The sequence below is a fragment of the Euprymna scolopes genome, chromosome 36 (genome assembly GCF_053919585.1).
Source record: "Euprymna scolopes isolate OS-2025 chromosome 36, ASM5391958v1, whole genome shotgun sequence".
NCBI lineage: Eukaryota > Metazoa > Mollusca > Cephalopoda > Sepiida > Sepiolidae > Euprymna > Euprymna scolopes.
Window position 1 is genome coordinate 64,654,148 of NC_136517.1, and position 17,326 is coordinate 64,671,473.

A 17,326-nucleotide genomic window follows, 5' to 3' on the forward strand; every position below is an offset into this window, starting at 1 on the left:
ACATTAAACGACCCTGGTGTCTAACTGCTGTGAGGAGGCATTGTAAATAGGAACAATTAAAAGCTACAATTCCAATATTTCTACAGAACTGTATGAAAACATTTCATGCTTTTATTATATTTTTATATAAATTATAAATTCTGCACAAACCTCATGAGAAATCTTGACCTGGTCAAGATTTCTCATGACGTTTTGGCTATCTTGCAAAAAAATATTGAATAATCTGAACTTTGAAATTAAATACATTAAGGCAATTTCATGTGTAACATGGTTACTTAACATTAATCCAATGTTTAGAAACTAGAAAATAAACCGTGGACAAACTTTTCGTGAAGGTCAAAGTATTTATTTCATCCATTTCACACCCAACACAGCTGTCAATACACAGCCATAAATAATTTTTTCAACCAGTTTGACTCTCGAAAAAGCAGGAAAGAGAAGACACTGCTCGTCAATCGCTTCAAAAAGGCTAACATGTCTTACATTTGTACATTATCACCTGCCATTTAAAAAAAAAAAAAAAAAAAGTAACTTTATCAATTCAATTTCAGCTCTTCATAGCGTACAGTTCTGTAGAAATATTGGAATTGTCACTTGTTGAAATAGTAATCTACATTCGTGGTACCAAATTGCTGACCTCCGCCAAGTTAGATCATATATGCAAACGATAGTGATGCAATTCTACAAAGACAAGATGACATTCAGCAAGTTGTGATAAGTTAATCCTCATTTGAAATTAGCAAACATGAAATTCTGCACCCATCATTAATTTATAAAAAAAAACTTATATCCACAGAACAAATACAAATAGCTATCTCTTGTAAAAAAAAAAAAAGTTAAGCAGCTAACGCTGATCAGGACTTAAATTGGTGACTAATGTTCCAAAAGTGTGAAAGCGAATGCACTTAAAAGCAAAAACTGGATCAGGAAAAATGCAGTTGGAGATTGTGCAACCCTTGTTAAACTGAATTCCTCACACATACACTCTTTCAGGGGGCATCCATTGTCTCTAAAGATAGAGTTAGAATGTTGCATGATATGAAGAAAATCTGAAATTAAAATTTTTCACTCTGAGAAATTATGTTTCAAATCTTCCCAGATTTGAGAAAAAAAAAAAAAAAAGTATCTGTAGAGATTTTATTTGGAAAAAAGAATTGAAATGTTTAATTTGTAAAACTTATAAAACATGGAATGTATGAAAATAGTTTTAACAATTTGGTTGTCAATTTCTAGCAAAGTTATGGGAATTTTTAATGTCCAGAAAATGTTTGTACAAGTCCTCCCATTTTTTTTCAGCCCCCACTCCCATCACACATCCATTGTATCATTCTCAATTTCTCCATATAATCATCACACTACATGCAGATAAAACTATGGACGCCCCTAGAATATTTCTGAAACCAAAATGGGAGGGTCGTGGTTGTTTGACAAATTCAGAGTTGTGATTGGTCGAACACTATCATGTGATACAATTTTTAAATTTATGCATAAAGTTAGAAACATGAAGCCAACCTACAAGTACAAAGAGATGTACTAAGTGTTTTAGATTGGAAATAGATGCGAAACTGTTGTATGAAAATATCCGGGTATAAATACCAGACATAAGAGCTACACTATTCATAAGTAGATCACAATGCTATGGTGTTGGGTTTAGTTTGGAAAAAGGGATCAGTGATAACCTACTTGATAGACCATGTGTAAATGTGGTGTACAGATCCACCACAGGTAGGGCAGACCCTTACATCCAGATTGGATACTTTGTTCAGATATGTGGAGTCTGACAGTTCTCCACATCCTTGTAAAGACTAAGACTGCAACTGATTTTTGCATCTTAATAGTCTCACCATGTTAAGTCAGGAAACAATGCATAAACAGCTAATACCAGTATGCATTCAAGAATTCAATCGGAACATTACACTTGAGGTCAAAGAATTAACGTCAATAGAGAAAAAAAAAACATTGAAAAGCATGCCAGTGTAAGATGCTGAAGAAAGCATACTTTCTAATTATTGACACTAACGAAAACATTGGGATAGTCCGTATTATGCAAAGAGAAATTATAATCTTTATACAAAGATTGGCTTTCAAAATAAAATATCACCAAGTAAAATATCATCAAATAAAATTTTAACAAAGTTAATACAGGATGAAACATGTCAGAATATCAATCTCATGTTCATAGCAATAATTGACAAGATTGAATGATGATTAATGACAAATACACACAGGTTCTGAATATACATTCCAGAAATATAAAATTTAGTTTGAGATGGAAGAATTAAAGACATGGAGATTCTTTGAAGACAAGAGAAGCTGTCAAATCTTCAGAAAAGTTGGAATAAAGCCACAGAAAAATTATAATTGTAGATTTTTTGCATTGATTTCTTCCATATTTAAGCTTACTGCTTCACTATCAATACTCTCAGTAATGATTGGGTGGGTCTTGGACTTGGTAAACTTATCTTGATAAATTGTAAAAATTTCTTTTAGTTTTGGTGAAGAGATAAAACTTTCCGTTCTACTGGTTTCATCGACTGCGATATACGAATCAACCACATTTCTTGGACACACATACTTTTCCTGAAACCAGTTTTCATGTGATTCTTCATACAAAATGGCTTTCTGAATTCCTTTGTGCAATTCAGTAGAAAGAGAATGAGATTTCCAAGATTTACAAAGAATCATTCTTTGGCTACGGCTTAGTCCACTCAGATCCATAATCATTTTAGTCAGGTCAGTTGGCAGTGAGTAACAAGGCTTTGGCCAATGTCCGAATCCATCCACATGGTCAAACTTACACACGTGCAATTTATTGCTTGCCATTAGAATCTCCAGAAATTGTTTGGTAAGAATATTGGAATTCACTTCTTTGAAGAATTCTACATAATCCTGTTGCTTGTCCCAGGCCTCCATCCGCTTTTGCAAGGCATTGGAAAGTACCAAGAGGATAAAGTCAGATTTAAGCGCCTCAGTCATCACAACCAACTGATTTGGGATGTCGGGATTTTGCAGAAAGACTGATGCAACAAAGATTCGCAGATGACATTCATTCAGGTATTGGACAAGTTTAGTAACCGCATTCGTGTGTGGTTCGTGGTCATCCAGGAAAAGGACAATTCCTTGATTTTGGACCCGGAAATGCACTGCTGTAAAGTATAAAGAGACAAGAAATATTTAGATAATGGATTCATGACGATTTTGCAAATACTTTTATATTACTTCCATTTCTTTTAATCTTTAAAGAACTGAAAGCAAAAATGAAAATGTTTTTCAGATAAACAAGACATGATAAACAAGACATGATAAACAAGACATGATAAACAAGACATGATAGACAAGACATGATAGACAAGACATGATAGACAAGACATGATAGACAAGACATGATAGACAAGACATGATAGACAAGACATGATAGACAAGACATGATAGACAAGACATGATAGACAAGACATGATAGACAAGACATGATAGACAAGACATGATAAACAAGACATGATAAACAAGACATGATAAACAAGACATGATAAACAAGACATGATAAACAAGACATGATAAACAAGACATGATAAACAAGACATGATAAACAAGACATGATAAACAAGACATGATAAACAAGACATGATAAACAAGACATGATAAACAAGACATGATAAACAAGACATGATAAACAAGACATGATAAACAAGACATGATAAACAAGACATGATAAACAAGACATGATAAACAAGACATGATAAACAAGACATGATAAACAAGACATGATAAACAGACATGATAAACAGACATGATAAACAGACATGATAAACAGACATGATAAACAAGACATGATAAACAAGACATGATAAACAAGACATGATAAACAAGACATGATAAACAAGACATGATAAACAAGACATGATAAACAAGACATGATAAACAAGACATGATAAACAGACATGATAAACAAGACATGATAAACAGACATGATAAACAGACATGATAAACAGACATGATAAACAAGACATGATAAACAAGACATGATAAACAAGACATGATAAACAAGACATGATAAACAAGACATGATAAACAAGACATGATAAACAAGACATGATAAACAGACATGATAAACAAGACATGATAAACAAGACATGATAAACAAGACATGATAAACAAGACATGATAAACAAGACATGATAAACAGACATGATAAACAAGACATGATAAACAAGACATGATAAACAGACATGATAAACAGACATGATAAACAGACATGATAAACAGACATGATAAACAGACATGATAAACAGACATGATAAACAGACATGATAAACAAGACATGATAAACAAGACATGATAAACAAGACATGATAAACAAGACATGATAAACAAGACATGATAAACAGACATGATAAACAGACATGATAAACAAGACATGATAAACAGACATGATAAACAGACATGATAAACAGACATGATAAACAAGACATGATAAACAGACATGATAAACAGACATGATAAACAGACATGATAAACAGACATGATAAACAAGACATGATAAACAAGACATGATAAACAAGACATGATAAACAGACATGATAAACAGACATGATAAACAAGACATGATAAACAAGACATGATAAACAAGACATGATAAACAGACATGATAAACAGACATGATAAACAAATATATAAATATGACCCAATTAAATGTTTGAGAAAAGCATTTCTCAGTACATACAATTTCTGCAAAGAAAAGCATTTCCATTACAAAAAAAATCATTATGCCTTTCTTTATTCATAATCAGAAAACATTCCTAAATTTTGACAACTGTATTTGAAGGATTCTTGATTAAAGCCATGTTTTATGGCAAAAATTAAAGTGTCCATTAACTGGACTTCCCATGGAGTTCAACAAGGAAAACATTAGTTCAACAATGTTACATATAAAGAAACTTGGGATTTTATCAACAACACGTTTATACATGTAAATATGTATTTACAATCCAGTGTAAAAATCCTTTATTAACTCCAAGTCACTTTCTTCCGGTTCAGATGGGTTTCAATACAGTTTATATGTTGGAAAAGGTACTGTATGAAATGGTTTGATCCAACAGACCTGTCAGCCTGTTACAGCTGTCTAAGATTGCTCATCTAACCCAAGGATCAAAGTATTGTTGGAATGTATGTATTTTCCAGTTTTTACAGCTCATGACCAGAATCTAGTTCTCAAGTCACCATCCATAATCAAGAGGCCTCAATGGGTCATGCAATTTCTCTACTTCTAGATCCAGTCTCCAGGCATTATGAGTTACCACTAACACATATTCAGCAGGTGACCTCATAGGAAAAAAAAAAAATCTAATCTTTCCTAAATTAAAAAAAAAAAAAAAAAATATATCTTGACCGGTGTAGAAACTACATACTTTGATGGATTCAATGGGATATATTGACAGGAAGAAAGCCTAAATAGGATCACTATTGTCCAATACTGGCCAATGTATTAATGGAATACCTTTAGAAAAAGGACATTAGTATCAACACTAAAGTATTTGTAAAGATGTTCAAACATAACTGGACCATGTGAACTGTCCATCTATACAGTTCACAATGGAAAAGAAAAAGGTGTTCCATGCTGATAACTCACTGATCAGAGTGATATGTCAGCTGTATATCAAAAGCCAACTGTCACTGGACAATATCTAAACAACTCACCAGCATGTAAAGAAAAATCTTCAGTTGTATACAACAGAGAGAGCAAAAGCAATATGTACAGTAACCCGCATATAAGAGACTTCTCCAGAACCCAACGCTCTTATATCTGGGGGTTCTTATATCCGGATTATACGATACACTGACAGGCTCTAATTTCGGACCAGAGAAAATCTTATCCGTTTTTAGCATGTTGTGGTCTCATATCTGGGTTACTCCATATTAACAAGATATATCAAAAGGAGATGGGCAGTCTAAAAAGAGTATGAAAAAAAAAAACAAAAAAAAAAACAATGTGGAACTCCTTTTGCAAAATACTATGGCTGCTGCATTGCTATTTGATAAATGTAGTTTGGATCATGCAGGGGCCTCTCGATGCTATATTAGTCAGAACTGCTACAGCTTTTCCTTCTCAAACGGTCTACAAAATCATCCCTAGTCTCTTTTCAAAGTTCCCAAGCTAACAAAGTAAAATTTCAAATAAAAAGAAAACCCAGAACCACAGTTGCTAAACTCCTACAAGATCTCTAAATCAGGGTATACTTTTCAACCTTCCAGAGGTTGAAACCCAATCACAGGAGGCCAAATTTGAACTGTTCTTGTGAAATAAGCATCAACTCTACTGCTTTAGCCGATTTCTCCAGAGGCAATTATAACTTCATGATCCTCAAGATTCCATGACACTGAATGCTAGTACATTAATACCTTCCATTGTGGAAGGGGCATCGCCAAATAATACCCTAAACATCTCTACAAGTGCTTTAGAGTAGCGCTTGCTCACAGTACAGCGTTTATATTTGCCATTTAGTTGCACCATCCTCACATTTATGGTATAACTATCTTTGAGAGTACCATTAAGCAAATTGACACTTGGTGATTGCAATGTCCTTCATGTTGGTTAGACCACTCAAAATAACAAAACGATTTTTAATTACTATGACTGAAATAATGTCAGGATCAGTTGCTTAGCTGGCATCAAGGAACTTTTATTTTAACCTCTATCTTCACCATAAACACTGATACCCAATTGGCTATAATTAATATGACTGACTCTAGTCTGAAAGAACCTCCCTGCTTAGATAAGCTTTTTAGTGCCCTTTACTCTTGATCTGAAGTAGAAGACTTGCATCAAATCTGTTGACAAGGTCACTGGAAAAGTTGTTGCATCATTCTACCACTCCAGAATATCATTCCCAATGCAATCCTCTAACTATAGTAGCTAAATGCATCCTAAAATGAATACTTTTGCCACATCTATCCTGCCTTGACAGTTCAAGGCCTGCTTTGAAAGCTAGGTGATCTTTTCTTCCTGAAACCTTTCTCCACAGAAGGGACATTGCAAAGTCATCTCTGCTCTATTGTTCTCATGGCAAATGCTCATGTGAACTTTAATCTATAGTCCCCTCTTCCATGAAATTTTTGCAAAAGCACTCTTTCAGTTACAGCCACTATCAACAATTTCCCACAATACTTAAATCTAAGCACAAGTTCCATGAGTTTTCTAATACTGCCTGCAGAATGGTTCCATTCCAGCTGACTACAATATAGTTATTTTCAAATCCAATGCAAACAATTCTTGAGAAATCCCTTAAATTCTATCCCAATTTTCACCACTAACGATCATTATGTTGCCTCATTTCTTATTCTTGAGTGACCTTGATAAGCGATTTCCTCATAAAAACCCACAAATATCCAGAGAGATATAAGCCCCAAGAAATCTCTACCAAACACCAAGGGGACACCATCCGTAAACTCACCAGTCTGTATGCCATACTTTAAGGGCTTGTTGAAAAAGCTTAAAATAAATAATCTAGATATCAGGACATTATTCAGGAGCAAGTTTACTCTCTGGAAACTTGTGAAAGTCAAGCCTCCTACAGAAAAATTAGGATTAAGAATTTTGAGATTTCATGTAAATATGGAAGCTATACAAAAGGTAAGACTTTTTGCCCACTAAAAGTAGGGTTAGAAGAATATTGAAAAGTCAGATATGGAAAAACCAAGTATGATTACATATAAATGGAAAAAGGGAAATCATCTACCCTAACATAATTCAGAAAAATTATAGAATAGAATAAAACGATTCATAGAAGCAGTGCATATGCTGCGTGATGATATAAACTATTAATCATTTAACATCATATGGGAACCATTGATGATGGTAGATAAAAGTTACAATAGTGATGGGACGATTTCAAAATTTTTCCGATTCCAATTTAAATTCAGTTAAAATTTCTAAAAAGATTTGCTTTTTCATTACTATAAAACCTTCATGTAATGTCTGCATCTTTTCGGAAACAAATACACTTAGGGGAACATATACTACATGAGTTAGATCTTAGTAAATATTTACTTTCAAATATTGAAATTGTTCACTGTTAATTGACAAAATGCAATTTGAAAATAATTGGTAAGTGATATGCAAAATAAGATTTAGGAGTTTAGAAAACAACCTTCCCATTTTCAGTTTCTAAAGGAATAGTTGCTATTAAGAAAATTATTCTTAATATGAAAACAGGGCAGGTATGTATAGTTTATGAGAGAGAGCTCATTTTATATGAAACAAAGCTGTGAAACTGGTCCAATTCTAAATTAAATAATTTATCTTTGTTTTTCTAAGTCTTGGAAATGTCCACATGTAATAATCTAAAAGGATGAATCTTGTCTTAATTTGGAGAAGTGATTTCAGAGGTATTGAATTGATCTACAGTAACATTCTTTTACTTTGTAAAAACTAATTTTTGCAAAAAGATACATATTTGAATTGTATCTACAAGGGTAACAAAAATTTAGAACACGTTAGTAATCAAATTTAATTCTTAAAACATTTGGAATGTCTTTAAAATAGTTTTGAAAATACACTTCCATTTTAATGAGCAATTTCACTGGGTTTTCATGTATGTTTTATCAATGGAAAAGAAACCAAGTAATTTCAACAATATTAAGATAAAAGAATCATTTATTAGTTTGTGATTTTATTACTTTCTATCTCCATTCCAAACAACATTTTATGTTTAAAAAAATTGTTTTACAATCAGTATGCAAACATAGGGAGAGTGAGGAATCACACTTCAGAATGAAATCTTGTTGACTGCCTTTTGCCAAAGGAATGAAATCACAATAACCAAGTAATGCAGACATGGAATGGAAAAAAAAAAGACACTAAAAGGTTTTTCTGGCATACAGGCATGAAAATTCACGAATTCATTTATACTTAATACTCCAGTCTTTAAAAGACTCGAGGTTTTTTTTTTTGGTTTTTTTTTGACACATTCTTGCGACCTCTGGTAAGATTTTTTAGGGCTAGCTAGCTGGCAGAACCTAACTGTATAAAAAGAAATCAGACAAAAACCCAACGGTTTAAAATAAATTAAAAACATTAACATTCTTTACATTTTACTTTAGATTTATTAATGAGGTCTGACAGCATTTTTTCTTGACAAAACATTTTAAAACTTTTTATAATCTTTTAAATCAAGTGGATTTTTTACCCTTACTAATTTTATATACATATGCAAAGTTTCAATTTGTTTTTTATGAAGGTAAAAATTTACATATTTTGAGGTTTTAGTTTGGATAATTTTGATAAATTTGTTTAAACTAAGTTATAAGTCCAAAAATCGTTTTTGAAATCAAATTAAATTCAAATTTTTCCAATGATCCAAAAAGTTTAAAGTGATTAGTAAGATTGTACATAACATTTCATATCACCATGGGGATTTAATTTAAGCTTAACACCAATTTTGAAGTAGGTGATAACTTTTGAAAGTTCCAAATTCTTACATAGCACATGCAAAATCTTAGTTGAAACAAATGTTTCACTTCAGAGAGTGTTTGACAAATAAAACAAGTCTATGAAAAAATAAAGTTCATTGAACTTACTATATTTCCAGTGTGCAATGGAGATAATCAGCAGAAATGCAAGTGATAATCCGAGACAAATTTGGAAAATAAACTCCGATCCATCATCTTCTGGTTCCTTAAGTGGAGCCACATTTAGTGAACAGCTTCTGGCTGGAAAACAAGAAATCAGATCAAAAGATCACTGAGAGACGAGGCTGGTTAACCGATCTATTACATTTAGCCACAACCCTTATTCCCAGTCACAAAACAGTGCATCGTTTTGAAAAAGTAAAAATAAAATGAAAGTGTTTTATTTCTGTTCCAATACATATGTGCATGAAAAATACAGAAAATTCATGAAACGTGTTAATATCTGTCCTTGCATTCAAAAATTTGTGGCAAAAAGTTTGAACTAAATCTACCACAATTATTTGTTTTCTAATAAATAATTTAGAGACAACTTTAAATTAAAAAACATTTTAACAGTACTAACCTGGAATTAAATATAATTCTTCAGTTATTGTGTTCATACATGAGCGGCAAAGTTTTTCAGCATCTTTACACACACACCTTGATCTATCTTGCCAATATTCATCATAGGGAGCAACCTAAAAGTGACAACAGATGAGGAAGCATGGCAGAAAAGAGGAATTTGAAGTTTATACAAAACACATGAAGCAATGAGGAAACAAGACAAAAATGTAACATTTGACATAGCAATATGATAGCATGAAGTGCCATCATTTTCCAACAGTTAAAACTGGAATAAAATTTATTAAGTGTAGCCAAAGGAAAATTAAATGTTTGTAGAGAGTTGTTTGAACCGAATGGATGTTAGCTGCTAGAAATCTGGATGGTGATAGATGCAGCAACACCCTGAAGCTGTTTGGATAACAACTGAGATAATAGATTTGGTTGTTCCAGAATCATTGATAGTTCTCCGGCTAGATATGCATTTTAAAAATTTATCTAATCTTGGAAAGAATGATCGAGAATGATCATATCAGAAGGAAACTTGATTATTTTCCAATTACACCAAGACTTATTTTCATAGATACTTAGACTTTTAAAAAAATCTATGTCAGACCAAGAACTCATTTTATAAGGATCCCCATTGAATTAGCTCATAAAATTTTAGAGATTAACAAGTTTGCTTTGTTATATCTGTTGGAACATTACAAAATACACCAAACAGTTGTCTTAAAAAAAAAAAAAAATAGCTGTTACCAACACACCAGAGTTAAGAGACATGTTCTGTGATACTCATTTACTGAAGCTAATTAAAACTTTCCTTCATTGGTGATGCTTCAGTTATTGACTAACAGAAATAAATATACATCAGAAGATAGTTATACAAGATTTCCTTAGACAAAAACAATTCTTTTTTCCAATGTGAATGCATGAGTAGCCATATTTGCCTTCAAATATCTGACATACAAATACATGTACAAGCCCACATCTTACTCCATTCACATTTATCCTGTTGCTACATTGCACTGATTCAGAAAACTAAAATCACAATGAATTGCAGTTGGTCATCTAGTTGTGCTGTAAGAGTGACTTTATTATTAACTTAAATCAGATCAGTAATCAGTTTTAAGATGTTCTGTAGATTAACCGATAACAGATTAAAAGACTGCTTTGGTGTATTTGCTGAAACACAAGGAGTAACAAAACCACACCTGACTTTGTTATTGACTTCCTGAAAAGTAGACAAAATGCACATGCAATCCTAATGTTACAAAGACAGGTGGGAGGGGGGAGGTGGACTATTGATTTAAGTTTTTGTTTTACGGCATATCAACCACTTTAGGGTCATTTAATGCCGAAATGTTAGTTATGATGTGCTATATATTGGTTTGTTCTTAATATTTTTTGTGGGGGGAGGGGGTCTTTCCTTATATTTTAGTGTATATTTTAATCTTTCAGAAAATTGATAACACTGGTCAACAGCAAATTTGGTGTCTGTTTTGTAAGCTGATTTTGGACAATTTTGATGTGCTGAATCCAAAAATAACACTTTTTGCTGGGTCAGGTCGACATTTTAAGCTATTGTTAATTTTCTATTTTTTTAACTTTTAAATACCCGAGAAAGGTACAACTGAAGTATTAACCATTTACCGTTTAAAGTTCTATTACCTGAACAAATTAAAATTTTTTAGCACTAGCAATACAAAGAAGAAAGCATTTGAATAAACAATTTTTGATTAAATTTTAATTAGGGAGTCTAAGTTTTGCGATTATTATGCGATATTTAAAGATAAGATAAGACTTTATTTGGCCCATACGGGAATTCAATGGTAAAACTTGTTATTAAAACACACCAACATATGAAAGCAGACGAGAAGGTAAGTCTTACGTATTGGTTCTGTGTGTTTCAGAGTCAAATTATTTCATTACTGTGCGATTAAAACTGTTCGCAGGACATAGATATAATTGTGCCGAATTTTTTGATACAGACTTTAAATTTCATGGAGACAACGTACACAAATTTAATTTTTATTTTTTTTCAGGTATACAATGGCGACTCGAAGAATGGGTGTAAATAAGCTAGATGTCTTTTTTGCTATGTTTGTGGTGAATACGCACTTGCACCAAATCGCAATACTGTCACCAACTTTATCAAGCGTGTTTACTATGCATATTTTGGCATGAAGCTCGGCGATCAAGACAAAAGTTGGGCACCTCACATGGTTTGCAAAAGATGCACAGAGCATCTCCGTCAATGGAGCAAAGGCATGCGAAAGTCCATGAACTTTGGCATCCCCATGATTTGGCGAGAGCCTTCAAATCATGCAACCGATTGCTACTTTTGTGCTATCAATGTCATGGGGATTAACAGAAAAAAATCGCACAACACTGAAGTATCCCAATCTGCCGTCAGCTATGCGCCCTACTCCTCATAGTGAAGAAATTCCTGTACCTGTATTTGAAGATACAATTATTGAAGAAAGCAGCAGTAGCCAGGATGAAACTCAAAGCATTACCACTACCGATGATCATCATGATGCATCCTTTCCCGATGACAATGATGAGCAGCCAAAATTGTTTTCCCAAAACGAACTAAACGATCTTGTTCGCGATTTAAATTTGCCAAAAGACTCTGCCGAACTTCTTGCATCTCGTTTAAAGGACAAGAACATGCTAAATGGTAAAGTTAAAGTTTCTTCCGTACCAGGCACCAGGAATTTTTAAGATATTTTGCTCAAGAAAAAGAATTAGTCTATTGCAATGACATAGTAGAGCTACTGAAACATCTCGGCGTACCTGAATACAAATCAGAGGACTGGCGACTTTTTATCGACAGCAACAAAAGGTCTTTGAAATGTGTGTTGGCACACAATGGAAATCAATTTGCATCTGTGCCATTGGCACATTTGACAACATTAAAGGAACAGCATGAAGCAATTAAGTACGTCCTAGAAAAAATTTCTTATGACCAACATAAATGGCTGATTTGCATTGACTTAAAAATGGTCGACTTCTTGCTTGGTCAACAGTCTGGATTTACCAAATACCCGTGCTTTTTATGCATCTGGGATAGTAGGGATCGTACTCAACATTACGTGAAAAAAGAATGGCCAGTACGTGAAGAGCTTGCAATTTGTAGAGCAAAAAATCTGATAAACAAGCCTCTAGTTGACAGGGGACGTATTTTATTTCCTCCACTGCACATAAAGCTCGGTTTGATGAAGCAATTCACAAAAGCCCTGGATAAAGATGGACGGTGTTTTCAGTTTCTGTGTAAAACCTTCCCCAATTTATCAACTGAAAAATTAAAAGCTGGTATTTTTGATGGTCCTCAAATTAGGCAGCTGATCAAAAACTCTCCCGCGTTTGAGGAGACCATGAATTCTGTTGAGCAACAAGCGTGGAATTGCTTTGTTCAGGTCGTGATGAATTTCCTAGGTAACACAAAAGCAGAGAACTATAAAGATCTAGTAGCAAACATGTTAGTGGCCTTTAGGAACCTTGGCTGCAATATGAGCATAAAAATGCACTACCTGTACTCGCACATGGACCGCTTTTCCGAAAATCTTGGCTCTTTAAGCGATGAGCATGGAGAGTGCTTTCACCAGGACTTGAGAGAAATGGAATCACGCTACTAGGGAAGGTGGGACATGGTGATGATGGCGGACTACTGTTGGAATTTAAAAAGATGTGCAAGCACCAAAACATTCGCGACAATCCAAAAAACGAAAAGACCGTAATAATGCAAACATTAAGTTTTCATTTTTAGTTACATGTACTGTACATGAAGTGTACATGATTCTTTGTTAGAATACAGCAATTTTATCATAAAAACTGACATTTTGCCATTGAAACATCATTAGTAAATCTTGAAAACATTGATTTAAAAAATATAAATCGCATAATTTTAAATTCAAATTTACAAAAAAATTTGACCTCCGAGAGCAAAATGGATGTTATTTCTAGATTTATATGGCAAAAATATAGTAAATCAGTTAAAAAATATCAGACACCTTTTAAAAAGTTTTTTTGTTGACCAGTGTAATTTTTGGGGGGATTAATCTTGTTTAATATTGTTTTTAGATTGTTTTCTTCGTAATACTTTGTTCGGATTTGTTCAAGGTCAATGCAGTTTGTCAGTATATGGTGTACTGTGTAGAGTTCTTGACACGTTATACAGATAGGTGTCTCCTCCCCTTTTAGTAGATGTGAGTGAGTGATGTGAGTGTGACCTATTCGCAATCTGGTCATTACTACCTCTTAACTTTTTGTGTCTCTCGTTCCAATATTTGGTGTTATTTGGAATAATTTGTTTTCTGTACATGAGCTCCAGTTTTCTTGCCATTTTCTATTCAAATATGTGGGGGATTTTTCCACTTGTGTGGTTTTGTTGCAGAGATCCCTTTGCTGCCTTATCTGCTTGTTCATTCATGTAGATGCCGATATGGCTTGGTATTCAGCAAAAGATGCTTTTTTCCTTGGTTATGGCATCTATTTTGTTTAGCAGCTTTGTAATAAGTGGGTTTGTCATTTTTTCTTTTAGTGATATAAGTATCAAAAGTGAGTCTAAGTATGAGATATTTTTGATGGTCATCATTGGTTATATTTAGTGCCAAATCTATGGCTGTTGCTTCTGCGCGGAAAGCAAGATTTGTTTGGGAGCCTCACCTTTAGTTTTTTTTTTTTGTGGATGGCTGCGCATCCTACTTTGTCTCCATCTTTTGATCCGTCAGTGTAAATTTGTGTGTATACTTTATATGTACTCTGGATGTTTAGTAATTCTTCATGGAAGATTGATGGGTGGGTTTTCATTTTGAGATATTTAATTTTAATATGTGTGGTTGTTTGATCATCCAGGGAGGAGTTTTTGATTTGATATATTTATGTATTTTTGTTATGTCTATTTGGGCTTCTGTGAGGAGGTCTTTTATATGGAGGCTATAAGGTTTGATATTTTCTTTCCTGTTGAAGAAATGTGTGTATTGTGGATGGAGGGTACATTCATATGCCGTAGTTGATAGACATGATGCCAGCTTTAGGTAATATTGTAGCGCTAACTTCTGTCTTAGTATCAGTGGAGGATCATGAGCCTCTATATAGAGGCTTTCAACTGGAGAGGTTCTAAATGCTCCCAAGGCTAATCTTAATCCTTGATGATGGATTGTATTTAGTTCTTTTATGTAGGACTTCCTTGCTGCTCCATAGATGAAGCATCCGTAGTCCATTTTAGATCTGATTAGAGTTTGGTATAATTTCAATAATGTGACTTTGTCTGCACCCCAATCGGTGTGTGCTAGGACTGATCAATTGCATTGTTTTTTGGCATTTTGTTTTTAAATATTTTATATGTGGTATGAAAGTCAATTTTTTATCGAATATGATACCTAAATATTTATGTTGATTGGTGAGTGGGATGTTCTTGTTGTCCAGTTTCAGGTTGGGGTCGTGGTGGAATTTTCGTAATTTGCAAAAATGGATGCATTTAGTTTTTAGTTGCGTGTAAGCGACTATAAGTTACTCCATTGGTCGGTCTCTCCGTAACACTTTTGTGCTTGGCCTTTTTAGTTAAGATCAAAGGTCTGTTAATAGATGCTGTTCTTAGTTTTCTTGACAAAAATTGGTTGGAGGTACGGTCAAAGGTGGAGGCCACAGTCAATTTGTGGTTTCCTAGGAAACTTTCCTTAAAGGGTAGAGCTGAGGCATGCGCCACTTACGTCTTTCCTCTCATCCTTTACTGACTGGCCATACTTCCCCTGCCTGCACAACACCTAACAGCTCTCGTCGAACTCTTGTTCTTGCTTCTTTGGGACAGAGGAAGACACTGGGTGAGCAGACAGGTCTGTATTCAATGTCCGTGTAAGGGAGGCTTGGAAATGCCAGACTTGAAGTGTCATCGAGACACTGAGAGGCTGGCCTTCTTGAGGCACTATATATACAAGATGACCAACCGTGGCACCCCATGGTTACTGCTGCCTTCCCCAACCTCATTCTCGACCCTTCTATCGAGAGCCATCGCAGGCCACGGGGGAGAATCTGCCTACATGAAAGAGTGCCGAGCCGCGCTAAAACGACTACCAAGGTCCAGCGACTTTGTGACTTCTACCCGTAGGGAACTCCACAGGGATCTAGTGAAGGGGGCCGCTGCCGACCCGCTATGCGCGCGTTTGGGTTGGCAGTAGAGTGAGATCCGCTCCGCGTGGAGCTGGGCACCAGGTTCGAGTCATCTGAACAATTTGGAGTTCTGACCTGGCGATTGGCCCGAAATGCACTTACACTCAACATACAATGCAGTTCTGGGTTTTTGGAGTCGCCTGATTCTCCCCGTTGTGGGACAACGGCCGTAGAAATGACTGATCACGCTTTCTTCGATTGCCGCAAACTCCGCCGGTACTGGTCGTATGCCAGCGAGGTGACGGCTCGCATCGATCCTGAGCATCCTCACCCAATTACCGTATCCAATGTCGTGGACAACGTGAGGCCACCGTGGGACCGGAAAAGACAAATGGTCTACGTTACGATCCTGGGTATTTGGACGTCGCGTCTGCAAGGTTGTCGGATGGGGGGGGGGTTCTGATGGCTTTCTTTAAACACCAACTATGGGTGGAGATCAGATGTGATAGAAGAAGGCTGCATCGAACGGCATTTGACAGAAGATGGATACATGTAGCAAGTCTGTGTGTATGAAGAGGAGCCAAATTTGAATAGGTGTTCCCCGCCTAGGTGTGGAACGCACAGTTCCATAAAGTAAAATTAAACAAGTAGCCTCTCAGCTAGCTGAGTGTGTATCCAATCCCTCCCCAGTTAGGAAGCCTCCAAGATCCCCCCCCTCCTACTTGCAATTTTTGTTTTAACCTCTTCTAAAGTTCACCCATCTTGGAGAGAAAGAAATACAAACTACCCCCCATCCCTTACCCACAAAATTTTCTTTTCTCCATTCACCCGCATCTAGAGGGCATCCCCAATTAGAGACTGACCCACAGAAGCAAGGTTCCTTTTACAAACCTAGTGGAATGGGCAGTCTATCAACTAGATGGGGTTGGGAGGGTCCTACTAATCATTTGTTTTTTCTTCCTCCGTCCTCGACACAAATGAATTATTGTACCATTTTGTTCTTTTGTTTTTACGCATCAATAAAAAATGTTTTAAAAATTGGAAGTAGGACGTCTCCCAGTATGAAAGGGTGAATGTGGTATTATGGTGAAAGATACTAGCTGAGAGAAACTTGATTTTGTTTAGTTCTGGAGTGACAAGGATGACCAACGACCCCAACAATCCCCCCTTTTGAGTTGGCCATGTGCCTAAGTTTTTTGTTCATTGTTGA

General features: G+C 35.0%; 1 protein-coding gene across 1 annotated transcript in view; it reads right to left on the reverse strand.

Annotated features, from left to right (window-relative positions):
* Positions 1-1,123: 1,123 nt before the first annotated feature.
* LOC145260551 (uncharacterized) overlaps positions 1,124-17,326 on the reverse strand; it is a 165,945-nt gene continuing 149,742 nt past the window's right edge. Inside the window, exons 8-10 of the mRNA XM_080118787.1 lie at positions 10,028-10,142; positions 9,574-9,705; positions 1,124-3,146 (exon numbers count right to left, since the gene is read on the reverse strand). Of these exons, the coding sequence (XP_079974913.1) occupies positions 2,356-3,146; positions 9,574-9,705; positions 10,028-10,142 (1,038 nt within the window). The 3' untranslated portion in view covers positions 1,124-2,355. The remainder of the gene's footprint in view (positions 3,147-9,573; positions 9,706-10,027; positions 10,143-17,326) is intronic.